Source organism: Onychomys torridus, chromosome 8, assembly GCF_903995425.1.
Source record: "Onychomys torridus chromosome 8, mOncTor1.1, whole genome shotgun sequence".
Taxonomy (NCBI): Eukaryota; Metazoa; Chordata; class Mammalia; order Rodentia; family Cricetidae; genus Onychomys; species Onychomys torridus.
In genome coordinates this window covers 47,440,230-47,467,064 of record NC_050450.1, presented here as the reverse complement: position 1 = coordinate 47,467,064, position 26,835 = coordinate 47,440,230, and the positions used below count along the sequence as shown (strand labels likewise).

Below are 26,835 nucleotides of genomic sequence, written 5' to 3'. Positions count from 1 at the left end.
ATGCTCCACAGTCCTCAGTGGGCCGCCCCTCCCCTGGTGTTTACTGGTGTAAGCCCTGGGGCAGGGTGGGGAGCAGAACATAGACAGGTGCTAGAGAAGCCACTAGGGATCCAAGCAAGGCAGGTCACAGTAGCTGGGGAGAGGTTGGGGAGGGCTGAAGGCTGGGGGGCTAGCTCCAGGGCACCCCAGACATAGGGCAGGAGGTCCCCTGCCATAGAACAGACAGAAAAGGCTGCAGGAACCAAGCCGGGGAGGATTGGTAGGAACTCTGGTGCAGGATTTGACAGGAGGGTCCCTTCCTAGGTCACATGATTAGAGAAGGCTTCTTTGAAGTGCCTCAACTTCCACTCAGCCTCAGCACCGGAGGCAGACAGAGAGCAGGGAGGGGTCTGGGACACAGCACAGCAATGGGGTCATCAGCCCTCCAGGGCTAGCAAGTCTCCTCACCCGGGTCCTCCGAAAGGAGCCTCCTGTTCTCCCCGCTCCCCAGATACCTTTTCCTCTTCCTCTCTCCTCACGTTCTCTTTCAGCCTGAATCCTCCTCCCCATCTCCAGGTCCTCCCCCCCCCCCCCCCACCCCCCGCCCCAGGCCTCTCCCACATCTCCTCCCTCCCTATCCTTTCAGGTTCCCCACAACCTCTATGAAGGCAGCAGACTTGGGTTGTCTATAATTTAAAATACATTTATTTAGTGTTTCCATTTGTTTCTGGTTTTGTTACACAAGGCTGTTAAATAAATACATTCTCTGCAGTCACTCAGGTTCACACCTACTCGCCACACAGATGAGGTAGAGAAATCACAGGCTACACAAGACTCCACACAAAGACAGGGCTCCCTTGTGTGTCCTCTGCCAGCCGGGCCCCGCAGTGAGCCTCAGAGCCAGCATACCCTGGGTGGCCGGCTGGAGCAGGGCGGCCGCTCACTCTCCTGCCCATAGGAGAGAAGAAGAAGATCAAAGAGCTCTGGCCTGTGGGAGTTGCTTCATCCAGAAAGACATCCTAGGATATATTTATACAGAAACAAACCAGCCGGCAGACATTTTCATTCTGCCTTGTTTTAAAAAATACTTTTCTGAATATTGAGGACATAGAGCTAAATGTGGTACTCGATAAAAATATTCTTCCTCTGAACTGGTAGGCTCCCTTCCCCAGATCTGACGAGAGATGAAGCTCCAGTCTGTGGTGACAGTGTGACTGGGTACAGACATCTGGGAAGTGCGGGCTGCACCCCGCCCCCAGCCACTGTATTCTGCCACTCACACCCTCATCCTGGGAACGTGGCATTCATTGGTGGGCTATCATGAACCCCAGGAGAATAAACTTTGCTATTTACGCACCCAAGAGGGACTGGAGGCCCGCATCCACATAAATAGGTTTCCTCTGCAGACACAGTCTTACCACCAGCCCAGGCTTGGGCATTCGGGACTCCTGGAGCTCCTTTCTCAGTAGTTCCTCCCTCCACGCCTGCCACCTGCTCACACGCCAGCCCACACAGCCACGGGATTCCCACACAAACCTAAGGCTGTGCTTTCCGGGAGCCAAAGAGTCACCATATTGCAGAGGGGCATAGGATGCTGACCATGACAGCTCAGAGTACATACACTCACACACTCATACAACCCATGCACACACACTCAACACCAGCTCAGTGTAGCCACCTTTCCCCTGCAAAGACATCAGCAAGACCTGGTGACAGCAAGTGTGTCTGCCCCCACCCCTCCCTTGGCGACACAGAGCAAGCATGGCTTCCTGAGATGGACGTTGGAAAAGTTAGTCCTGTCTCTGTCACCATGCCCATGCCTCCAGCACCCTAGACCCCACAATCCACATCCAGCAACCTGGTCACTACACCTGCAGGGTACAGAGCAAGGGCCACACCAAGGCCTCTGAGCCCCAGGTAAGGTAGAATGAGAGGTGGGTTCCCAGAAGTCCTGAGGGCCATGGCTAGGCTCCATTGCTTCATTTCTTTCCATCCATGACCTTGACTTAGTGGTTTCAAACTAGAGCAAGCAGGGAAAGAGACAGAGGAACAGGAAGGTGGGGCCTCCCAGATTGGCTTGGCTGGGCCTGGGGCAGGTCACAGGGAAAAAAGAAAGCCACAGATCAGGAGGCAAGGGGATAGAGAAAATAATAATTACTATATTAGTTAAATAATAATAATTTAAAAGTCACTGATACTCCGAGGAAGTGCTCAGGGTCAGAGGGCCAGAGGCTGGGCCCTGGAGACGGAGTGGCTGATCTCTCCTAGTGGTTTGGCTCTCTGAAGACAGTGCTGGCATCAGGCTGCTGGGCCAGAAGGGCAGCCATGTGATTATGAAGGTGCACCTGTCCTCCAAGCCTCCCAGGAAGCCAAGAGGCAGGGAGGACCAGTCAACACACTGGTCCCTGATGAGGGCTACACTCTAGGGACTGATGTGTCAGGGACGGAGGCAACTGAGAAAGCATTACTGCAATGCTCTCGGGTCGGGGGGAGGAAGCTCGGGCCCAAGGCATAAGCGAGAGGGTTGAGGAGGCCAGACAGGGGCCAGCCCCGCCCTCTGGGCCTTTGAGAAGGGAGACAGCCAAACAGCTGCCCACATACCAGGGCCCAAGTGTGCTAGGGGCACCTCTCCTTCCTTGCAGACCTTTTGTGTTGTTTGTGACACCTGCGCCCCACACAGCAGGACGGGCTGGACCTGCAGGGCTCGCTCTGTGCAGGTTAAGACCCCTTGCACGATGTGCGACGCCTGCACCCCTCCCTGCAGAAGGGCTGGCAGAGCCCAGAGGTCAGCTCCTGCGGGTGTAGAATTCTTCTGGTACTGTGTGCAAAGCCCACACCCTTTCTGGCAGGGCCACAGGGCCTCGGGTCAGCCCTTGCAGGTGTAGACCTCCTCTCGCTGTGTACACTGCCTGCATTCCACGTAGCAGCACCAGCGTACCTGGCATTGGCAGGGCCTTGTCACCACACGGCTCTGTGTGTTGTGGCCACGGCCACAACAGATACTCTCACAGTTCTTCTCACGGTGGCACCTGCGGCCTGCAGTGCCAGGGGAAAAGCGGCCAGCTAGGCAGAAGCTGGGAGAGTCATCCAGGTGCACCAGCTCTGGTGTTCGGGGCAGTGGGTCACCACCTCCTGACCCAGAGGCCCGGCCCCTCGGTGGGGAGATGGCACCAGCCTCGCCGGTGGCTTCATTGGTCGTGCTGCCCACCTTGAGCGCGGTCTCATATTTGTGTTTCAGGTGCTTGCCCACCTCGTGGAAGGGTGCGAGCTGCCGCCAACAGGTCCGCACCGTGCAGGAGCCAGACACACCATGGCACTTGCAGGTGGTCTCTACTCCGGCCTTTATCACCTGCAGCGGGGAGAGGGAGCATGAGGAGCATGCCAGGAAGGCCCAGAAACATCAGAGGCTGGCACCTTAGCCCACCCTTCTTGCCCACTGTGCAGGCCTCGCTGAGACCAAGACCAGAGCCTGGCCAGCAGGGGTCAGCACTGTGCAGCACACAGGAAGCCCAGCAACCAGGCTCATAGTCTGGCTCTTCCCCCTCCTAGTCAGGACTGCCAGGGGACAGAGGCCCTAAGGCCAGCACCTTGACTTCCAGGACAGACCTCTGCACCTCTTTGACACTGGCTGAGCCCACACCCGCTTTGAGACACTTCCTGCCTAACCTTATAACCATCCCTGCCCTGCCATCAACAATTACAGCCTTGCCAGGGTCTCTCCTACTGATCTTAGCACACTGCTCATTGGGCGGATGAAGACAAGGATCCCCTGGTGCTCTCTGCGCAGGCTGACCACACCCCTCCTGAGTACCGAGCTCCATGTGGACATAGCAAACTCAAGCCCCACCCACTTAAGGGTCGGCCTGTGAGGGAGTGGCTGCAGATGCAGAGAAAGGTGGGAAGTAAGCTTCAGTAAAGGTAACTTCTTAAGCAAATGCTGCGCCTAGGAGAGCTGCACCCTCACCCCATGGCCACAGGTCAGAGCAGGCATGGCCCAGCACCAAAATGCCAAGTCTGGTAAGCCTCCAGGGAACCCTGGCCAGGCCTTTCTCTTCTCGGGATTTAGGGTTCCGCCTGAGGGATCTTCTGCCTGACCTCTCATGCCTCAGGTCCCTCCAAATGCTGTTTCAAATCTTAGAGAGTTGTGGGATGGAAGAATGTCAGGGAGGGGGGACCACTTCCCAGGTGGGCCCTAAGCCACTGCTGAGCTCCCAAGCTGGCCCCCAGGAGCGTCCAGTGGAGAGGGATTAAGAAGTGTAGCTACTTCCTCACTCTCCTGCCAAGCAACCAGAGTCCCACTTAACCACGCTTTCCTGAGAAACCAGGACAGATTTAATTAAAGCGCGGCTGCCTGGGAGCAGTAAGCTGATGGAGCACGTTCACACATTCTGACTTTTCATTAATAGCTCAAAAGGGTAAGGTGGGGAGGGAGGGTCCAGCAGGAAAGAAAAGAACAGACCCTGGCCTTGAAGATTGAATCTGCCCTCCCTGGCGTCCCTCCCCACTAGCCTCGGCCTGGGAAGGCACTGGTTGGAAAGAAGGCAGACCAATCCTTTAATAAGTGGGGGATTCAGAACTCCGATTACTCAATAACAAGGAGCTCAGGGCAGGACGGGCTCTAATTACCTTGCTGTCCTCCCCAGACTGGAGATGTAGAGCCAAGCAAGGGGAGGAGGAAAGGCCCCCAGCTCCTGAGGGAGGGATGGACCCTGCTTTCCCAAGCCCCAGGCTAGAGTGTGGAATTTGGGTCATTCAAAGATGAGGTGGGGGGCGGGGAGGGGGATGTGCACAGGGTTCTATCTTGATCCCATTCGGCAACAGGTAAGCCAGGAGCTTCAGAGTTGTAAGTGACATCCAAGACATTCAAGAGGTCAGGCAACTCCAGAGGTTGGCCATGCCTGCAGCCCACAGCTCCCCACAGGCCTACTAGAGAGCTAATACATGCCCTTTTTGTTTGTTTTTAGAGTTGGGTCTCTGTCCTCCAGAACAGAGTCTTAGCCGCAGACAACACTGGGCAGCCTGGGCCAACTGGTCCTGGACCTCGTGCTCTTCCTTGGAACCTCCCATCTACTCTACTGTGGCTGCTCTCTACCTCTGTGGTGACTCCGCAGGTCACTTTGGCACGTCGGATACAAACTGCCAGCCTCTGTGGTGACTGTCCAGAGAGACTATCTACCCCCAGGTCCTTGACTTGCCGGGAACAGGTGCAGAAAGGAAGAAGACCCTTCCCTGGACTGCCATGAGGCACCTCCATGACCAGGGACCCCATCTGTCATGTCTAAGCAGGATTCCAGGTCCTGGCTGGAACCGCATGGCTAGTACAGGCAGCTCCTGACTCCTCCCAACCCTTTTCTTCTTGGGTGCCAACCACGCACACGGCCCTCCTCCAACTATTCACTCTTCCTCCATCCTCTCCATGCCCGGCCCCAGCCTCCTTGTACCCAGCTTCTCTCACCTGCCCTGTATAGGTCTACTCGGTGCCCAGCCCTAAAACACTCACTGAGGCCCAGCTCCTCTCTGACACACGACCCCCGCGCCACCCTGCCCTGTGCCCCACCCAGCTTGCCTTCACACCCACGAGGTTGTTGTGGAAGTCTACTCTGGCTCGTAGATCCTTGCTAGACCGCCGGCCCAGGAACTCCTTGACAAACTTGCTGCTGTACTTGAGATTATCTCCACAGCCACCCCACTGCCAGGCCTCACGGTTTTCCAGGTCAGGCGCCTCGTCACAGGTACAGCGCTCCATGCGTCCTGCGCTGCACGCCTTGGCCAGTGCGTGTGTCAGGCCCGCAGAAGAGATGGCGTAGAGGAAGGCAGTCTCCTTGAAGCCTGGGGACAGCAGCAGAGTTAGTGAGGCCCAGTGGACAGCCAGGCACTGTAACTTCACAAGCCACCTACCAATCTCACATGTGTGCCAGCTAGGTAGGGGGTGGGGTACTGGGCCTTTGAGGACCTTTGGCAGGCACCTGGAGAGAGATGCCAAGGTTTCAGTAGTGTAGGACAGGCTGGGGAGTGGTTAAGGCTTGAGAGCCTACTGTGGTACCTCTAGCCTGGTAGTCACAGATCTCATCCAGGTCCCCAATGTCTTGGCCTGTCCCTGGGGTCCTTGACGAATCCAGCCTTAGACCTCAGGTCCTCTACTAACTTGTGTATTATCTATCTATCTATCTATCTATCTATCTATCTATCTAACATCATCATCATCTACCTATCAATCATTTATCTGTATATTTCCTATTATCGATCCATGTCTCTATATCAACTATTTATTATCAATCATCGATCATTTATCTATGCACAAATACTGCAAAGTACTCTACCACTGAATTAATCACTATTCCCTCAGGTCTTCAGGTTTTAAGGTTATGAAGAGACTCCCATGAGCCCCTGTGCCCAGTGGAAGGAGGGGCAAAGAGTATTTGGGCCTGGGCCTGAGGGTTTCCGTCCAAGTTGATGGTATGCTGCCACCTGGGCACACATGAGAGGGGGAGACTGAAGGGTACGGCTGCAGGAGGCCAGCGAGGACTCACCTCGCTTGAGCAAGCTAGCTCGGTAGCGGCCCTCCAGAGTGCAGTTCCAGCGCTCGAAGCGGAACTGGTACTGGCACTCCAGCGCGCTCATGCTCACAGCCTCCACCAGTGTCTCGGCCACACCGGGGTCCCTGCGGCACATGCGTCTCTGCTTGCGCTCCAGCTTCAGCCTGTCACAGGCCTTGTAGTGTGCTTGGGCTGCCGCCTCAGTCTCCAGGGTCAGAGGGAGGACAGTCAGGGGTTCACTGCCTGTTAGCCTGAGGACAGAGCGGAGAGAGTGAGGCCCTGTCATCGGGTGGGGAGAACCGTCTGCTCCCAAGTGTCTGAGAGCCTCCCTGGGGACAGAGGAACCAGCGCACTAAGCCATGGTGGAGGACAGGAATGGGAAGACCCCAGAAAGAATCGGGCAGTACATAAAGACCTTCCCCCTTCACATTTATCAGCACTGCCCTGTTCCCTACAGAATACAGAGGGACCCCCATGTAGCCCAAGGCCCTCACAGCTGCCCAGGCCTGGCCTCTAACAGCTATGTAGCTGTCCCGACAGACCCAGTTGATACCAGCACTGATGGATAAACACCAGTGCCCAGTCATACTCTCAAGAACATAGCAGTTTAGGAATACAGCAGGAAATGTAGGACTACAGTGGGCAAAGGGCCAGGGCCAGGACCCAGGCGATGTCCATACCATCCTCCTCCCCAGCCTGGAGACCCATCCCTGTGCTATCACCAGCCAGGAGTGTCCTAAGCTCGCTTCTTCTCCCTGACCCCCTGAAGCCTGTCTGGATGCCATGTGGTCTGGCTGTGATAGTCTCTCGGCCTCAGGACTGTGGGCACACTGGCCCCTGGAGAAGCAAGCGCTGTTCACCACATTCCCATTCACAGGCCAGGGCAGCATCTACCTGACTGTGTAGGGTCTACTAGGAGTAGAGATGAGGGACAGGGCCTGGGGGTACTTAAGGGGGGTCAGGTCTTGGGGGTAACATAAGGGAGGGGCAGGGCCTTAGAGAAATAGAAGTTATCATCTCCAGAGGTTGGAGAGAGACCTCCTGGGTTAGGAGGAAGCTAAGAGGCAAGAAGACCCAGTCATGGAAGCCTTGAATCATCAGAGCTAGATGTTGAACACAAAACCTTTGGGGTCCTCCAAAGGAGCTGAGCAGAGCATCTCTCAGGGAGCTTTATGATAAAATACAAGCCTTCCCACCAACTCTGCTTACACAGACAGCTCCAAGCCTCAGCCTCTCAGACACCAGAAGCCTCAGGTGCTTCCACCAAAAACTCAGGATCAGGGGAAGAGCCAGTGACGCCCAGCACTGCAAAAACCAAGAAAGCTCTGAGCGGCGACCTCTGACCTCGGACGGGAATGCCATCACTATGCTCAGAACGGAGCACAGAAAGGCCTCAGCTGCCAATCTTTACATCACCAGGGTACCCCATCCAAGGCAACAACGTCAAGACCCTGAGGAGGGGACTGGGGACTAAGTGTGACATGCAACTGGAGATCTGGACAGGTAGAGGGGAACAAGGACTGAGCAGGAAAAAAGGAAGGAGGAAGAAATGGGAATGTTGAAAGAGACTGTGCAGCGTCCGCTGATGCCTGGACATGTCCAGACAACATCAGTTCACGCTCTGCCTGAGGGGACGGAAGGCAGGGTGCCCCTGAATTCTTGGCCAAACATGTATCACCATGTAAACAGGGCCTTGAAGCGACCAGGGTCCCTGTGTGGGCCAGCCTGTCCCTCTACTGTCCTCTGGGGCTGACTTTGTCTCAGAACCCTTTTTGACTCTGGATGGACTCAGTGCAGATATCTGGAAGGCATGTCATCAGAATGACAACATTCGGGGCCACAGGAACAGGACAAGGATTTGGGGGCTTGAGTGCCTGATTGAGAGGACTTGGAAGGGGGTGGGGACCACCTAGTCAGGGCAAGGTTCCCAGGAGACCAGCATCAAGTGTAAAAGTAGCCCATGGAAGTGCTGGAAGAAAAGGTGAAGGGTCCTAAGATCGCTCTAGGATGAAGTGTGTCCTTCCTCGTGACTGAGTGCAGGTGGTTGGGGTGAATTATCTGAATAGCTAAAAGACTACAAGCCTTTGGGGCATTGCAGGGGGCACAGAGATAAGGCAGTAGACCATCTTGGAAGCTGTTTGCAACTTATTTCCCACAATAAACCCAACAGTATGAGTGTGTGTGTGTGTGTGTGTGTGTGTGTGTGTGAGTGTGTGTGCATGTGTGACTGTGGACATACATACCTTTCTACATGAATGGCCACAAGAAGTAGATGGGGTAAGAGATTCTCGTGTGGCATGGTCAGAGAGCGACACATCATGCTGTGCTTCTGACCTCAAAGGTCTTCCTGGGGCTCATGCTTTGCTCTCCAGCAGCGGCATTATTTTGGGAGCCTTCCCCAAGAAGTGTGGCATGGCTGGTAGAGGTAGGCCACAGGGGTGGGCCTTAGATGGCTCTGCTCAGCTCTTTATTTTAGTTATTGGTATGTAAAAGCCACTAACATAATAGATGACAGTAACGTGCTATGCATCCCAAACAGCTAGAAAGATTTTGAAAATTGAAGAACTGAAGTATTTTAGAAGACCGTGTTTACTCTAACTCAAAACCAAAAACACCTGCACATATGAAAACATTGCTGACTCCCTCTTAGTATGCACAATTTTTTTTTATGTATCAGTTAAAAAATGAAGAAAATAACCAGGGAGTGGTGGCGCATGCCTTTAATCCCAGCACACAGGAGGCAAAGACAGGCAGATCTCTGTAAGTTCACGGCTAGTCTGGTCTATAGAGTGAGTTCCAGGACAGCCAGGACTACATAGAGGAACACTGTCAACAAAACAAAACAAAAAAACCCACAATTTCCAAGAGAGGACTAGTGCAAGGGTCAACGAGATGGCTCAGCAGGTTAAGGGGCCTGCAGCCAAGACTGCTAATCTAAGTCTGAGCCAGAACCCACATGGAAGGAGAGAACCAATTCCTGAAAGCTGTCATGTGACAACATCCACATGCATTCTGTGACACACATGCATACTCCCCATCTCCAACCCCCAACACACAGACACTTTTTAAAAAAGAAAATGTAACTAAACTCAGGTGCTCATCTTCACTGAAAACACACACACACACACACACACACACACACACACACACACACACACACACGTGATGGCACAGGCATGTCATCCCAGTCACTCAGGAAGGAAGGTTATGAGTTCATTGTCATCCTGGGCCAAAAAGCGAGATCCAGTCAGAAAAGCAGAAAGAGGGGAAGGAGGAGATGAGAGAAGAAAAGAGGTGAGGAGCGTTTTGAGCTACAGAAGGTCTGAGCTGGCTAGTTTTAGGTCAGCCTGACACAAGCTAGCGTCACTGGAGAGGAGGGACCGCAATTGAGAAAATGCCTCCATAAGATCCCTATAGGCAAAACTGAAGGGCGTTTTCTTAGTTAGTTATTGATGGGGGAGGGCCCAACCCATGGTGGTGCCACCCCTGTGCTGCTGGTCCTGAGATCTGTAACAGAGCAAGCTGAGCAGGCCATGAGGAGCAAGCCAGTGAGCAGCACCCCTCCATGGCCTCTGCATCAGCTCCTGCCTCCAGGATCCTGCCCTGATGTCCTGATGGATGAAGTGTGATCCCAATAAGCCCTCTTCTTCCCAAGTTGCTTTGGTCATGGTGTTCCATCACAGCAACAGTAGCCGTGCCCATGACAATGTCCCCATTTACAAAAGTCTGACTTTACAATGGCACAAAAGTGACAGGAATCCAGGAGAGATAGGGCTGTGGGGTTGCTGTCTGCTCTTTCCTGGGCAGGCATTATGCAGCACAAAGCTCCTTGCAGCTGGCCCTGGGGTCCTAAGAGAAACACCGCTGCTCAGAAGTGACACAGGCGGTCAGCTGACGATCAAACAGGCTTGGTGTTGACTCTACCCCACTCTACGCCAGGCTCCGTGTTCTGAGTGTGTGAACTGGCCTGGCCAGAGCTGGGATGTTGGATGGAGGGGGGGGGATGTTCCATGTATTTTTGGCTTATAATATGCCATAGGTTTCTCAGGACATAACCTATCTTAAGTCAAGGTGCATTGTGCCACATGGCCCTCACTTATGGTAGAATGTAGTGCTGGTGAGTGTTCAAGAAAGAAGTAGAGAAGGGCTGGATCTGCCTGATCTACTGTGCTCTGGAGTGAGCAGCAGCCCTGTGCCAACACGCAGCCCACCCAACACCCCACAGATAGCATGCCCAGCAGCCTGCAGACAGACTTGGAGACAGAGGGAAACACTCAGGACAGGCCACCTGGGGACGGGTGAGCACATTCTTTTCTGCACAGCTGTGTGCATCCCTGGGCACAGATGGCTTCTTCAAGAACACATGGTAAGTGCCTGCCTATGTGACTCTCTACCCAGAGGTTGTGGCCCTGCAGCCCAGACAGCATCCCCTGTATCCTGTCCTGGCATGGCACAGGCCCTGCCCACTGGACCAGCTGCCTGCCACACACAGAGCACCTGCTGCCAGGCTCAACGCAGCTGCTGCCCAGCCGTGGTGGTGTCTGGCCTAACATGGCAGACAGAGCCAGCTGCACAGCTCAGTCCAGCCACCCAGCTGGGCACACACATCTTTCCAGGCAGGGGTGTGGGTTTCTCTTGAGGCCAGGGGCCTCATGCACTCTACATGGTCTTCTGGGTAACCAAAGTCCGTAACTCAATCACATACCATATCTATTTCTCTCTGATTCTGTATCTATCTACACATAGGTCCCTCATTTTCACACACAAACACACACACACACACACACACACACACACACAAACACACACACACACTACAGTGGATTAAACAGGGGGCCAAGGATGAAGTTCCATTGGCAGAGTACCTGTCTGGCATGCTCAAAACCCTGGGTTCTATAAACCGGGCATGATAGCACACACCTGTAATTCCAGCATGTGGGCAGTAGAGGCAGGAGGATCAGAACTCAAGGTCACCCTTGGCTACATAGTGAGACTGAGGCCAGTCTGAGCGACATGAGACCCTTTCTCAAAAGAGATGGTTCAAGGGTTTAGAGCACATGTTGCTCTTGCAGGGGACTGGGATTCAACTCCCAGAATGTATATGGTGACTTACAATCATCCATAAATCCTGGGAATCTGACACCCTTTTCTGACATCAATGGGCATTAGACATGTGTGTGGTACACATACCCTCATCAGACAAAACACTCATCATATAAGATAAAATAAATATATGAAGAAGACAATGACCAAAAGTGAATTACAATGACCTCAACCTTAGTCTAAACTCACTACTAAAAATACAGGGGAAATGACTGATCTTGGCAGTTTTGTTTGTCGTTTTAAAATGACCCTAAAAGCACATTGAATGGAAGTAAAAACAGAGAACAGGACTGTACCGAGGTAAGATGCTTCTCCAGGACAGGGAAGCAATCAACAGAGAAAGAGACCCTTGCAGAGGAAGAGGAAGCACTCTGAGAAGGGGTCAGTGTCCAATTCAGTAGCAAACAATAACCCCTTGAAAACCAGCCAAGGCGGGCTGGAGAGATGGCTCAGTGATTAAGAGCACTCTGCTCATCCAGAGGACCCGGTTTCAATTCCCAGCACCCACATGGCAGCTCACAGCAGTCTGGAACTCATCTCAAGGGATCCAATGATCTCTTCTGGCCTCTGTGGACACTGCATGCACATGGTCCACAAACATACTTGCAGGCAAAACAACAGTACACATTTGTTAAAAACAAACAAACAAAAAAACCAAAATGAACAAACAAACACAACAGCAACTAACCAAGGAGATGACTCCGAATCACTAGGGAAATGCCAATCAAAAACTCACTAAGGTATCACCTCACCACAGCATGTGGAGCTCTGATCACCACTGGAAAGGATGGAAATTAATACAGCCATTGTGGAAGAAAGTGGGGGGGGGGATCTCAAAGACAAAAACAAAACTAGAACTATCAGAGATCCACCATCTTAATACTTTTCTATTGCTATGGTAAAACACCATGACCAAGGCAATTTACAGACCAGTGTATTGAAGGCTCACAGTCCCGGAGGGTGACTCCATGATCATTAATGGCAGGGAGCATGGCAGCAGGCAGGCAGGCATGGTGTTGGAGCAGGAGCTGAGACAACCATGAGGTAGAGAGCTAACCAGAGAGCCCACCCCCAGTAACACACCTACACTTCCAACAAGACCACACCTCCTAATCCTTCCCAAACAGGTCCAATTGGGGACTGACTATTCAGACAAATGAGCCTAAAGGGCCATTCTCATTCAAAGCACCACTCCGGTGACCACACTCCTGGGCATATATCTAGAGGAAATGAGGTCACTATGTAAGAGACACCTGCATCTCTGTGACTACTGCACTGTCACAAGAATAGACAAATGGAAGCATCCTCGGTGTCCATCAACTTTATATAGATAACAACATCACAGCACATCCACATCACAGAGGAGTTCACATCTTTATGGTTATTCATGAGGAACTAGAGATCACTATGTTAGGTGAGTTAGTCAAGCACAGAAAGACAAGTCCACTCATAAGAGCAGGGTGAGAAAGCTCAACTCAGAAGAAGTGGACAGTGGTCACCAGGTGTGCTGGGGAGGAAGTTGGTAAAAAGATACAAAATCTCAATGGAACAGTCTGCACATAGCCAGTGAGGTCAGCACAGGACAGAGAGCTGGACAGCGCCCACAGAAAGTGTGTGGGAACACAGGCTCTTGAACACATTGATTCACTTCCTTTGAAACATCCAGAAGGGGATGGCTGGTTCTACTTTTAACTTCCTCAGGAATGGCCTAACTATTTTATGCTCTCACTAATGGTGCAAGAATCCCTTTTCCACCCCAATGCCGTATTTTTCTTTGCTTCCTTATTTCAGGGACAGCCCTCAGCAGTGTCATGGCATCCGCTGACTGTATCCCACACTCAGCCTCCCTGGCCCACGTTACTGCAGCCTTTGGCTAGCAAAGAGCTGACCTGGGCCCCTGCAGCAGGTATAAAAACACACAGCCAAGCCTCCTAATAGCTGACAGAAATACAGTCAAATCAACGTCACAACTTTGTTCGTCCAGATGCAGCCAGCCTGGCACAAGAATGCCCCCAAAGACAAGAGAGGACAGAAAGGCAAGAGCTGAGACAGGTACCCACACACGTGCCAGACTTTGGACTACTACATGAGGGAAACCAGGGGCAGCTAGCATCTTCTCAGTCTATACGGGCTGGGCCAGGCATTCTGTGTCACTCTGGCACATCAAAGGCCAACTCTTGATATCACACCATTCATGACGAGAGCTGGACACACTGAACAGGGTAGAACAGCACTCTGGGACTCCTTTCAGACTCTCAGTGGAAGCCACCCCTAGTCAAATTTTGCTTGCATCTCTGGGGGAGTGAGCATCTGCCTGCAGAGGGGAGACACAGAAACCCACAGCTTTGGTAGAACCTCTATTCTGGAGCAAAGTCCTGAGAACTTGCCTTGGTCAGGGTGGCTCTGCCTTCCGCATGTCTGGGCTCTGACTGGGGGTCTCACCTGTGTGCCCTTTGCTCTTCCTATTGAGCCTCAGTTTAGAGTGAGCCTTCTGCTGGTCTTCCCTGGAAGATCTAACATCCGCTGGAAGAATTTAAGATCGTCCTGAGCCAAGCCTTTGGGAGAGTTCTCACCCCACTCTGCCACCTCTTGTCACTGTAACACTCTGATTGGGATATAAATCACCCACTGGTAAATCAACGTCACAACATTTAAAGACTGTTGATGCATGCTTCAGAGACATATGTAACAATCATCAGCATCAAATTCAGGATTTCCTCCATAGCTGGGTGTGGTGGTGCACACTAGGGTTTGGGAGCCAGAGGTAGGCAGATCTTTGAGTTCAAGACTAACCTGATCTATATAGATCTAGTGCCGGGACAGACAGGGTTACACAGTGAAACCCTGTCTCAAAACAGACAGACAGACAGACAGACGGAAACACTTATCTAGGGGCTGGAGAGATGGCTCAGTTGTTAAAAAGCATTTATTGTTCTTACACATAACCCAGGTTCAGTTCCCAGTACCTGCATGGCAGCTCACAACTGTCTGTAACTCCAGTTTTGGGACACCCTCTTCTGGCTTCCATGGGCACTTTTATGTATGTGGTACATATATATGCATGCAGGCAAAACAGTAATACACATAAAATGAAAATAAATTAAAAATTTTAATTTCGTCAGGCGGTGGTGGTGCATGCCTTTAATCACAGCACTCGGGATGCAGAGCCAGGTGGATCTCTGTGAGTTTGAGGCCAGCCTGGGCTACAGAGTGAGTTCCAAGAAAGGCTCAAAGCTACACAGAGAAACCTTGTCTTGAAAAACAAAATAAAAAATAAAAAATTTTAATTTCTTTGTGTGTGTGTGTGTGTGTGTGTGTGTGTGTGTGTGTAGGCGGTGGTGATGTCTGTGTACCATGGTGCATATGTAGAGGTCAGAGGACAACATGCAGAAGTCAATGTTTTTCTTTCCACTACATGGGGGATCTTGGGCTTCGAACTCAGTCCACTAGGCTTGGCAGCAAGCACCCTTCCCTGACGAGCCATCTTAACAGCCCCTCCACCTTATGTTTTGAGACAGGGCCTCTCACTGAATCTAGAGCTTGCCAACGAGGACGCTGCCTAGCCAGAAAGCCCTAGGGACCTCCCAGTCTCTATAACCCCAACCCTGGGGTTACAGGCATGCATCATACCTTCACACCTTCACATCTGTATTTTTCCATGGGTCCTCGGGTGTCCAGGCTCCTGTGACTGCAGAGTGAGCACTTTACCAACTGAGCCACTCTGCGTGTTTCCTATGAATGGAGCCAGGCGACAGCTGTCCTTTGTGACTGTTTATTTCCCTAGGTCACACTCTCCTGGCTCATGCACGTAAAGAATATGAAGAGCCCTTGCCTTTAGCTGGAAACACGCCCTGGTGTGGAAGGATATTTTGCTTGTTTACTCATTGATGGATGGGCACTTGGATTGTTTCTGACTTTCAGAGATCATGTGGACCTGTTTTGTTTCTTGTGGGTGTGCCCCTGGGATGGGAATTGCTGGGTCAGGGACCTTCCAGGAACTGTCAGCGTGTTCTCCACAGCAGCTGCCCCGCTTTACATCACCAGGCAGGGGTTCTGAGTTTTCCTGGCCCTCCATCAAGGTGCAGTGCACCGACTAGGTATATGACACGGCCATTGTCGCCTGTCTCCCCATGACCGCCTTTGTATTTGGCTTAAAAGGCTTTCATTCCTTCTGAGGGAATTCTGCTCAGTGCTTCCAAGCCTCGCTCCACCTCAAACTTAGGCACAGAAGGCATCAACCACCACCATCCTAGTCACTGCTAACCTGCAGCTTCATCCCCAGGTCCAGGCAGACACACAGAGCCTGAGACACAGCCTTAGAGCATCAGACAGGGTCTGAGTCAGAAGCATACATAGATCAACACAGAATCCAACTCACAACCTGAGTTCATCCTACAGAGCCTAAGTCATGGCTTCAGAAAACTATACAGAGCCTGAGTCACCGTCTCGGGTTTTCATATAGAATCTGATCTCCAACTTCATCAACTGGCTGAGCTTACATCAGAACCCAGGCCTCACTGTCTCTCTGCTGTCCCCCACTGTCTGTGCCTGACTTGGTATTTTTTCTCTCATGCTCTCAACTCCCACATCCACATGTTTTGATGGGTGTCTCACCAGGAGCCTTCATCACACTGCACAGGATCACTGGCTCTTTGCTCAGCCTTGCCATGAAGTGTTGACCCTCTAAGGTCAAAGGTCTTGACTTGCTGTTTTTTGGTGTTTTTTTTTTTTTTTTTCCATCCAGTTTGTGGACCATACCTGCCCATTTTAAACCTCTTTATTTCATTTTAGGGATCCTCCCCCAGTTTCCTCTCTACTCATTTACAGTTTAGTAGTTAATAACACCCTCTCCCATTTTCTCACTCACCGAAGCCCAATGCAAGTGTAGGTCACCTGTTCACACTCTTGCCACTACTGACATGCTCTTATGTACTTTAGGTCCAGCTCAGGGCCAAGGAAGCATCATGCCACAGTCAGCATCATCTCAACTGTCACTTCCCAGAGGCCATTCTCTCTGTACTTCTAGGCATGGGGTAGGCAAGCTGCCAGAGTGAGTATCAGCCCCTTGGCTCATGTCATCTGTGTCTTGTTCTCTCTGGCTCCTCCTGCATCTGTCTTCAGTATTCACAGATGTGCCATAATTGAACAAATTCCTGTGAAATTCACTTATTCTCTGTCTGAGCTATACCCATCCACTGTTTCTTGACTCTTCTGTATAGCTCTACTTTGGAAAGTCCTTGCCCTTCCTTCAGAACATCAGCCCTGTCTGCTCCTCCCCTGCTCTGGACCTTCCCAGTAGGGAGGCAGCGCCCCTGTCCCACATCTGTCTGCCTCTCCACCAGCTCTGGGTAATTTCTTCTGACCGGCTCCCAATGTGCTAATTCCCTTCAGCTGTTTTGAATCTGCTTCTCAACCCATCTGTCACTGGCACTTTTCCCCCTGGTTGTTTGGTGTTTCCAAACTGCTGGGTCAGTTTTTTTGTGGGTTCTCTCTGTACAGAGATTCCTAGCCTATCTGCTTTCATCGGAACTCCCCCACCCTCCACTTAAAGCACAGCGAGCGTGAGTATGCTGCTCTAGAGCCTGCTGGGGCTGGGGCTGCTTTTCCATGCATGCCTGCTCACCCCAGACTGTGTGCTGGTTGCTGTCTTTGATGTGAACCAGTTGAAATACAGTATAAAAGATGGAGGTGGGGGTACATGGTGACTCCACTAGATAGACATCGACCCAGAGCCTCAAGAAGGAGTCATCTAGAATCTTTACAGGTAACATGAAGGTCAAAGTCTTGAAGTCCAGGCCCCTGAAACCAGCAGAGGGTGTCCTTGTAAGAAAAAAAAAAGAGGCGGCGTTGGAGACTCAGTGGGTCAAAGGCTGACTCAACAAAGCATGAGGACCTAAGTTCAGGACTTCAGCACCCATGTAAACGCCTGGCGTGGTGTGTGCACCTTCAATGCCAGTGTTGAGCAGGTACGGCCGAGGTAGGTGGATCCCTAGTCCTGACGGCCAATCCGGCTTAACCGGTGACTTTCAGGCTCAACAAGAGCCCCTGTCTCAAAACATAATGTGAAAGAGGACGTCTGCTGTGGACATCTGCCTCTACATGCACATTCACACGTATACATGCACTTCTGTGTGCACACGTGCAAAGACACACCATGAGAAAGAAAGCAGTGAGGGTCTCAGGAGTTGAGGGGACAGGAAGGATTTGCACACGAGCCTTCAGGAAGAGCTAATACTTGAACTCAGACTTCCAGACTCCAGAATTGACAGAGAACAAGTTCTGGCTGCAATAACACACAACGCTGGTGTGTAGTCACTTGTACAGACCAGGATCCAACAACAGCCCCCCACCTAGGCCACAGAAAAGTAGTTCCCATGTCAAGTAGTCAGGCTGCTGTAGCCATGATAGCCCCATGTCAAGTAGTCAGGCTGCTGTAGCCATGATAGCCCCAAACTCTGAATAAGTTAAGTCCAAGCAAGGCTGGACCCTGGACTGTGCTGGAGACTCTGGCCATCAGGTGTCCTACAAGCTTTGGGGCCCTGATGGTTGTTGGAAAGTCTCCACTGAGTGTTCCTTGCTATAGCAGGCACTGGCCTCTGCTGTCCTTTCTCCTGGGAGAGGCTCCAAGGCAACACTGTTGTCTCTATGGGTCTATATCTATGGGCTTCACTTTATTGGCCTTTGACAGTTTCAACGTTAACTATCCTCATACACACCCATAATCCACGGGCAACCCCTACAGAAACAAGCACACAGGTGCATTCACACACATGCCAAGACACATACAACACAAACACATTTACACAGACACACATGCTTGCAAACTTTCACACATGCCCACAGATGTGAATGTATGTGCATGTGTACATGCACATGTGCGCACATACACACACACACACACACACACACACACGCACACGCACACGCACACCTTCAACTGTTTCCGGCATGATGACGACATGGGTCATCATTACTGCAACTAAGGTCCTTACACCGCAGATGTTCTCATTTTGATGGCTTGGTGGGTGTTTTCGCTACACACACAAGGAGGACTCTAAAGGCCAGAGGCTAACATAATGTGGCCAAGACTGCACAGTCTAGAAGGAGAAGCCAGATAAGACCAGAATCCAATAGCAGCCCCAACTCAGCCCACAAGCAAGCCTGACTTAAGATTGACAAGAAGCCCAACATAGTCTCCAGGGGATGCCCACACACCCCCAGTCACCCAAGCCATCCCAAGCTGGCTCTCATACCTTCTCCATCATTCAAGCAGCAACCACTCCAGAAGATGTAAGACCAGCTGGAAAGAAGGAAGAAATCTGTGGCACACGGAACCACACGTGACAGAAATGCTGTTCCAAACCCCAAAGTCCCACAGAGTAGAACTGACTTAAGACTGCTGACCCCCTAGGATGCTGAGAGATGGTCCACTGGGAACCCCAGCCCCTCACTGATCTGCCAGAACTTAGCAGAGACCCTTTTAGCCCTTTAGAGAGATCAGAGCTGGTGACTGGTGACTGCTCCTCAGTCCAGGACAGGCCTCAGGCTGTGACTGTTAAGGACCCAGGCGCCTCCCTGGTGTACTAGCTAGGTGATCAAGAGCTGAGGATTGCTCAAGATGGAAGTATACCCCAATCCTGCAGCCCATGTTGTCCCCCACACAGAGCAGGCAGATGGGCAGCCCTTATGACAGCCAGCCCCCAGAGTTGCTCCCACAATCCTCCATCCCACCAGTAAGTTAGGCCACCCCCGGCCACCCTGCCAGGGAACCAGCTCTCCCCTGGGCCAGGGTGGAGGGAGCCAAGGGTGCAGTTCCAGAAGCCACAGAGCCCAGCCGAGGAAACCTCAGCTCCGCCAGACAGCATTTAATTTCTGTGTGAAACAAAATCAAAACAAATTCCAGCACTGAGAGACGGAACTGAGATTAACCCTCTGCCCTCCCGCAGTCCAGCTTCCAACCCGAGTGCCTCCGTGTCCCTAGGGGTGGCAATATGCCCAGGACAAGGCCAGGGATGTTTTCCACAGAGACACTGGTCAAAGGCTACAAGTGGGCAGCCATCCAGTCTCCCTCTCTCGCTGCCCACTGCCCTGGAGGAGCCAAGCTCCTGGGGACTGTGGGATAGACGAGCACTATCCAGCTACCACCCCAGGATCCAAGGTGCTCTCCAGCAGACCCCATCTACCACAGGCAAGCATGCTGTGGTGCCACAGTGCTGCACTGGACCCCTGGGAAGAAGATGGGAGCAGAACTTTCCAGCACAGCCACCTCTGTGTCCAGCAACAGTCTTCACAAAAGGCCAGCCATAGGTCTTTGACACTAGAAGCAGGCAGATCTGGGGGACCCTCAGCAGCCTCCAGCACGACCCTGCACAGCAGTCCTCCCTAGAGGACTAACCCCTAGCTACCCAGCCTTCTGACTAGGGGGCTCCCATCTCCATATCCCCATCTGCCAAGATGCAGATGGCCCCAATGTCCTCAGGCTCTGGGAGCTCCCAGCAAGCATCTTGTCCTGGGCCAGATCTCCAGCCCACTTCCCCGAGCTGCTCCGACCTCAGGTATTGAGATGAAAAACAAACGCAGCTTGCGGCCTGTCTTTTCCATCGCCTCGTCCGGCTGCCTGACCCAAGGTACTTAGGCTGCCAGCTGGGCAGCTGGGTTTCCTCCTGTGGGTAGGGGCATAGGGCCAGCAGGGACCTTGCCAGAGGGGCCAGGCCTGTGGGTCACAGGGGCAGGGCAGTCTGGAGCCACCCAGATCGGCAAGTATGGTGGTGAGCCTGTCCCCAGGCACCTGCCATGGGGCAGTCAGCCATAGGTGGACTTTCTGATTTACCCAGCTGGGCTCACACTTCATGGCTGCCCATGAGTGTTCATCCTCATGCGCAGGCCCCTTCCTCATAATGATCTCAGACATGCCAGAAGGTAGGATGGCACGCCAGCTAGGGAGCCGTGAGCTCGGAGCAGGCGGCCACACCTCTTCTAAGATGTATCTAGTAGGTGAAGTCAGGACTCCAGTCAGGGTAGTAGACCAGGCTAGACAATGAGATCAATAAGAAATGCAGATACCGCCCCCCAGGGGAACAGAGGGTCCTCCAATGGCTGGTAGCAGCCTCGAACTAGGGGACACAGTGCACAGTTAAGAAGAGACTCATAGAAGACCCTCCTGAGCCTCAGGATTGAATTAGGAAAGATTGACACATCTGGGCTGTTATGGAGGCAGTAAGCCAGGCAGATGCTGATTTCACCTCCCACTTCCCAGCAAGAATGCCCCCAATACAGCCCACTTATGCAGCCAGGGGGCCTGGCTTCATCCACAGGCACCTAAGGCTCATACCAGAAGCTTCCCAGACTACACAGACAACTGTGCCTTGTCCAGAGCCTGCTGCAGCCAGCCGGGCACCAGCAGGGCACCCGCCACACGGCACAATACACAAAGGCAGGCAGCGGGTGCCCGGCAGGCTGGACTGGAGGGCAAGTGCAGGAAGCCTGTCAACAGGTGTCGTCTTTCCAGCAAGGAGCCAGGCAGGCCTGGCTGCCCCCCTCCACCTACCCCTTATCAGCTCATCACCCTCCAGGGTTCAGGGCCTCCCCAGGAGGAATCTATCCTTGTACATTCCTTCCTAGGGTACAAATTACCTGCACACCTTACCGATGATGGCCAAACCTGGGAGTTGGCTGAGAGGCAGAGGCACAGGTAGAAGGTGCCTGGGGCCTTAGGCCACCTAGATGCTGCCTGGCACTTACCAGGTCCTGCCCAGGACAGGCACCCTGAGCCACAAAGGCAGGAAGCAGAGCGTATGGGGAGGAGAGGAGCAAGATTAGGCCAGCTGTCTCCCCGTCCAGACGGCTGTCGGCTGTGAGGAGGACATCTGCTCACACAGCTGAGGGGGCCAGGTGGCCCCAGGCTGGCCTCACCTTAAATCCCACCACACTGCTGCTAAACACGACTTCCCATTCCCTCAAGGCACATGAGGGACACTGTGCACCCTAGTCTGGGGGTCTGGGCTTAACCAGTGTGCGTGTGGGGGTCCAGGGAAAAGTCCCCCCAATTCCAGGAACTTGCAGATGGAGACTGAAGGGCAGCTGGAGTGGAGGGTGTAAGGGGTCAGGGGTTGCTAATGCAGAGTGAAGGCAAGTAGCGCCTACCTGGGCTAATGCCACATCTGCCACATAGCCTAGCTGGGAAGCCAGGCAACTCCAACTTCAGTCGGTCACTTGCGGGTGGGGGTTGTTCGGGGGCCGCAAAGGAATGCTGGCTCCACCTCCATCTCAGCAGGCCCCAGGGAGCTCTCCTCCCCTCCCCTACCTCTTGGTTTCTCCTAATCCTCTGCCAAAAGGTCTCACAGAGCCCCTTGGCGGAGGCCTCCAAGACCAGTCTGTCTTCTCCCATCGCGGCTCTGCAAAGCCCCACTGCCTGGGTGCCATACTTTGCTGACCTTCCAAAGGCCTGTGAGCATTCCCGGGTGTTCTGAGCCCAGCAGCTCTGTGGATACACCTGACCCCAACTACAACCTCCACTCCTGACCTAGGCCTGACCTTCCAGTCTGTCCCTAAGCCTCCACGGATTCCCCAGCTCATGCCTACTCAGCTCCTGGCTGGATTCAGACCCCTGACTTCCTTGTAACCTCTCTTTGCCCCCCAACACATACAGTGAAGGCTCCATATAGCTTGAAGAATCTGTGCTCTCAGACCCAGCATCCTGCCTGGAACCCTTCCCAGCCTTCTCTGACTCTAGGAGCTACCTGGGCGCCCCTTGTCCAAACAGCCATCAGACTTGGGCAAATGGCCACAGGGTATTCCCATCCAGGCTCCAGAGTAAGAATGAAGGATGGGACAGTCTCCTCCCTTTTGACCCTAGGGGATCCTCCTCTAGTTTCCCTAATACCCAGAATTCTCATAAATAAAGGATGTTCCCTCCACTCTTACAGTCAGGCTGGGGCAGGCACAAGAAAGGCAGCCAAGGATTGCCACCACCTCTGGGTATGTTCTCCAGTCAAGAAATAAAACTCTCTCTAGGAGAGATCCAGAATATGTAAAGAGTTCTCACACACAACAACAAACCAAATAACAACTTGTAAAAGGGCAAAAGAACTGAACAGATGTTCTCCAAAGGAGGTGTGCAAATGGTCAAGAAGCCTGCAAAGGCCATGGCCTGGAATCCCTTTCACCTTGGCACTCCTGTCTCAAAGGGAAAAAAATCACAACGAAGACCCAACCAACCTAACAAGAAGCCTATGAAAGGCAACCAATGTCATCAGCCTCCAAACCCACAAGGAGACATGCTTCACACCCACTGGGATGACTAGAATTAAAAACAACAATGAAAAAAACAGAATGTGTTTGGTGATGACATGGAGAAATTGGACCCCTGTACTTTTATGGGAGGGATATAAAATATTGTAACTACTTGGGAAAACATTTTGGCAGTTCCTCAAGAAGTGTAAAGTAGAATTGCCTGAGGGCCTGGCAGTCCCACTTCTAGATAGGTACTCCCCAAGAACCGAAAATACAGATATGGGGGCGGCCGTGGGGGGGACGGGGACGACACACTGACATCCACAGCTGCATTACTAGAAATAATCAAATGGTGGAGACGACCCAAGCAGCCATCAACTGACAGACAGATTTTTGTTGTTTGTTTGCTTTAAAACTGTTGTATAATCAATTCAGTCATAAAAAGAAGTGAAACACTGATTCAGGCTAAACGCAGATGAGGCTCCAAAAACACGGGGGCACAGAATGAGAGAATCCAGACACAAAAGGCCACAGAGCGGAAGGTCCCTCTTCGACAAGGAGTCCAGAATAGGAAAATCCATAGAGACAGAAAGATTACTGGTTGCCAGGGGCTGCAGGGAGGGAGCGGGGAGTGACTGCTGAGTGGGTATGAGGTTTCTGGGGTGAGGAAAATGTTCTGGAATTAGACAGCGGTGATGGCTGACAGTTTTGTGAATATACCCCAAACCGCAGAGCTGGGGGAGTTTCTCGGGATGTGAGTTAGATTCAACAACAAAAAGAGGGCCTTGGTAGGTCCTGATACCACTCAGCCCCAAACAGTCCACAGTGCTCTCAAGTGAGGGTGCCTCTCAGATGGGGCCACAGAGGCATTCCCTGGGAGAAATCGGATGCCAGAATCGAGAACTGAAAGCCAGCTGCAAGGTTTATAAGGCACCTTCCTAGTTCTTTAAAAGACAACAGGGTGAAAGCCTCCGAGCTCCCAAAGGCCTCTGCTGGAGAGCTAGCTCACTGCTGCAGTTCTTAATCCCTTCCCCCACTTAAGTCAGGGGCCTCCTTTCCAGATGCCCCTGCAACCTAGCAGGGAAATAGAGTCACAGGTCTGTTCCAGACTTCTGCACCCCACACCAGTCCTCTCACCTGTCAATGCCCAGAGAGGGGCAGTGAGAGACAGAAGCAAGGCCTCCCTCCAGAGGGTCTGTGTCTGTGTCCCCAACCCACATGTGACCTCCCACTGGCCTCAGGAGCAGCAGGCAGCAGCTCCAGAAGAAACTAATGGAATTGCCACCTGCTGATCTGCTGAACCGACTGGGATGCGAAGCCGAGCCAAGGGAAGAAGAGAAGGGAGCCCCTTGCCCATGGCTGGTGGCCAGCCTGGAGGGGTCCAGCAGCAGGGTGGCCAGAGGCCTCTAGAAGGGAAGGGCAGCCAGAGCTGTAGGGTTGGGTTGCAGCTCAGGGAGGGGGTGGGGAGGGCTCCTGTAGCCACGTGACCCTCCCCCGGGCCAGCCACTCCGCTCTGGGTTCCTGGGCTGTAACTGGAGCCGTGTTCCTGCTTGGGAGCCTCCGTGCCAGGCAGAGCTTTGGAGAGGGGGAAGGGAGAGGAGAGCCCCAGATTCCAACTCCTTCTCCCTACTCTCTGGTTGGGAAGCACACCACATTCTCACGGGCACACCCTCAGGCTCCCCCTCCAGTTCCAGGCCTGCTAGGCCTTTCAGGGTTTCCAGACTCATTTCCTCCCTTGGTTGAAGTAGAGGTAGGACCTCTGCACACAGAACAGCCTAGGACACATCTTGTGCCCCCAATACACATACATCCAGCAACAACATACATACCTACTCCTCAGCAATCAACTCGAGAGAGACCCAAGTCAGCTAGCCTGCCCTCCCAGTTTCCCCCTGGCTCTGGGTTCAACAGGTATCCATTCTGCCCATCTTTGGTCTATTAAGAGTTCTTCCTCCAAACCAAGGAAGTGGGTCTCTGCAGCTGCAGGAAGGGAGCACTCACAGGCAAGCTCAGCTTTCCTTGAGGGGCTCTTAAGGGCAGAGAGCTAGGAAGAACTTGACCCAAGTCATAGGCAATATTGACGTCTTCAGTACCTGCTCGGGAGCCCCCTGTCCTGAGCTTAAACCCTGCCATAGAATCAAAGGGTGTCAACACCCCTACAGTAGCCAAGCTAGAGGACTTTCCCAAGATGCAAGTACAGAGACAGCAAAGAGAGGGTGAGAGAGACCGATGAACGACAGTGCAGCTAATATCCTAACCCCATCATCTGTAAGTTCTGAATCTTGGGGCCACAAGGCTAGCAGCAGATATCCCAGAAGGAGCGAAGTGGCCGCCCAGGGCGTGTCAGAAGCCTAACTGAGCCAGAAGAGAGGAAGGCACAGCTGGCTGATGGGCTGCTGTGACTCACCGCGGACCTGTGGCCAGACGGCCATCCTCAGCCCTCCCTCTTGCCCGCGGGTGAGGCTTAGGGCTGCACAGATGGTGTGCAGGGGCGTGCCAGGCCAAGGCCCAGAGGCTGGACCCACAGTGGAAGCCAGGGGAGCCAGGGTGGGGGAAGACCCTGGGAACTGAGACATGGAACTGACCCTGGAAGACGACCCAGAAGAAATGGACAGATGAGGAGAAAGGAGGAGAAAGAAAAACACAAAGGGAAAATTTTCCCATGAAAATATTTTATTTTCTTTGAGAACAGGATACACCTGCAGGGCTCCTCGGCCCAGCCGCCTCTCCCTGCCCTGGCGGGTGCCAGATTCCTGGACCAACGGGGCCCTCTGCCGGCCACACCGCTACGAGCGGACACCGCAGCCAGGGGCGAGGGGAACAGGTGACCGGCGAAGGGCGGCGGCCCAAGAGCAGTCCAGGGCACCCAAGACCAGGACTGCGACCCGAGGGGCCAACCAGGGCTCCCAGGGGGCCAATGCGGGGGTGAGAAGCAGGGAGAGCGGAGAAAGCTGGGACGCTGCCTCTCATGGTGCCACCCAGGACCTCGGCGAACTCAAAAGTGCAGAGGGTGTCCCTCTAAAGATCGCTGGGTTCAGGCATCCCAGACCTGGGAAAGGGAGTAGAAAGGAAGGGCGAAAGGAACTAAAGGCGAAGAAACGCGCTCAACAACGCGGCAAAACTGCCAGCGCACAGACAAGCGAGTGCCGGCGGCGACCCCGCGGGACAGCGGCGGCGTTCACCCCCGGACCAGGTCTCCCAGACGTGTTCCCGAGGGCCGAGGTCGGGGCCGGGCTCGGGCGGGCGCCAGAAGAAAGTGCAAGAAAAATAAATTTCTCCAGCTTGGAGGGTTTTTTTCTCCCCTTTGGGGCTCAGTGCAAGGAACATCTGGATTTTGTACGTGTTTTTTTGTTGTTGTTAAATTAACTTTTCCAGGAGAGAAGGGGGGTAGTGGGCAGGGGCCAGGGAGGCTCCAGCCTTTTGGCAGGAACACAGCGGCCTAAGGCGGCGGCGGCGACTCGGGAGTCACCGTGGACCGCGGCCCCGCACAAGCCCGTCGGGGACACCGGCCCCTCCACCTCTAGGGCGCACGGCGGGCAACGACCTGCGGACCGAGAGGCGCGCTCGCTGCCAACTAACAACTCCAAGCCACCCGTGTACCCCGCCGAGCACCTGGCGGGTGCTGCCCCGGGCTCGATGCCCCCGTCCGGCCCCGCCGCCCTCGCCCGCCCTCGCGCGGCCGCCCGCCGCGGGCACCTACCCGAAGTAGGCGGCCGAAGGGCGCAGCGCGGCGAGCAGCAGCGTCAGCCCGAAGGCCGCGGCCAGCCAGCGCGCCAGAAGGGACCCATCCAGCATCTTGCCGCGCCGCGGCGGCTGACCATCGCGCTCCGAGCTCCGCGCAGGGCGCGCCGCGACCGCCGCCCTCTTATAGCGTCCGCAGCCGCGGCCGCGGGGCGGGGCGCCGGCCAGCTGGGCCTGGCCCGCCCGCGCCCCGGAGGAGGGGTCACGCCGGCGCCGGGGGCGGGCCGAAACCCGAGCCGCGCGC

General features: G+C 53.5%; 1 protein-coding gene across 1 annotated transcript; it reads right to left on the bottom strand.

The window, feature by feature from the left end:
* Nucleotides 1-659: 659 nt before the first annotated feature.
* On the bottom strand, nt 660-26,835 carry Wnt9a (Wnt family member 9A). The gene is made up of 4 exons (XM_036196428.1): nt 26,551-26,835; nt 6,510-6,766; nt 5,546-5,808; nt 660-3,328 (listed from the first exon to the last, which is right to left on the bottom strand). Exons 1-4 carry the CDS (start codon nt 26,643-26,645, stop codon nt 2,846-2,848), a joined length of 1,098 nt encoding a protein of 365 aa, XP_036052321.1. The 5' UTR covers nt 26,646-26,835; the 3' UTR covers nt 660-2,845.

What these genes read in the sequence shown, in the direction of transcription:
- Wnt9a (XM_036196428.1), bottom strand. Translation starts at nt 26,645, where the DNA reads ATGCTGGATGGGTCCCTTCTGGCGCGCTGGCTGGCCGCGGCCTTCGGG. An exon ending in CCTTCGGCCGCCTACTTCGG is followed by an intron (nt 6,767 to 26,550) that starts GTAGGTGCCCGC and finishes CTCTGTCCTCAG; the next exon opens with GCTAACAGGCAGTGAACCCC. An exon ending in AGCTAGCTTGCTCAAGCGAG is followed by an intron (nt 5,809 to 6,509) that starts GTGAGTCCTCGC and finishes TGCTGTCCCCAG; the next exon opens with GCTTCAAGGAGACTGCCTTC.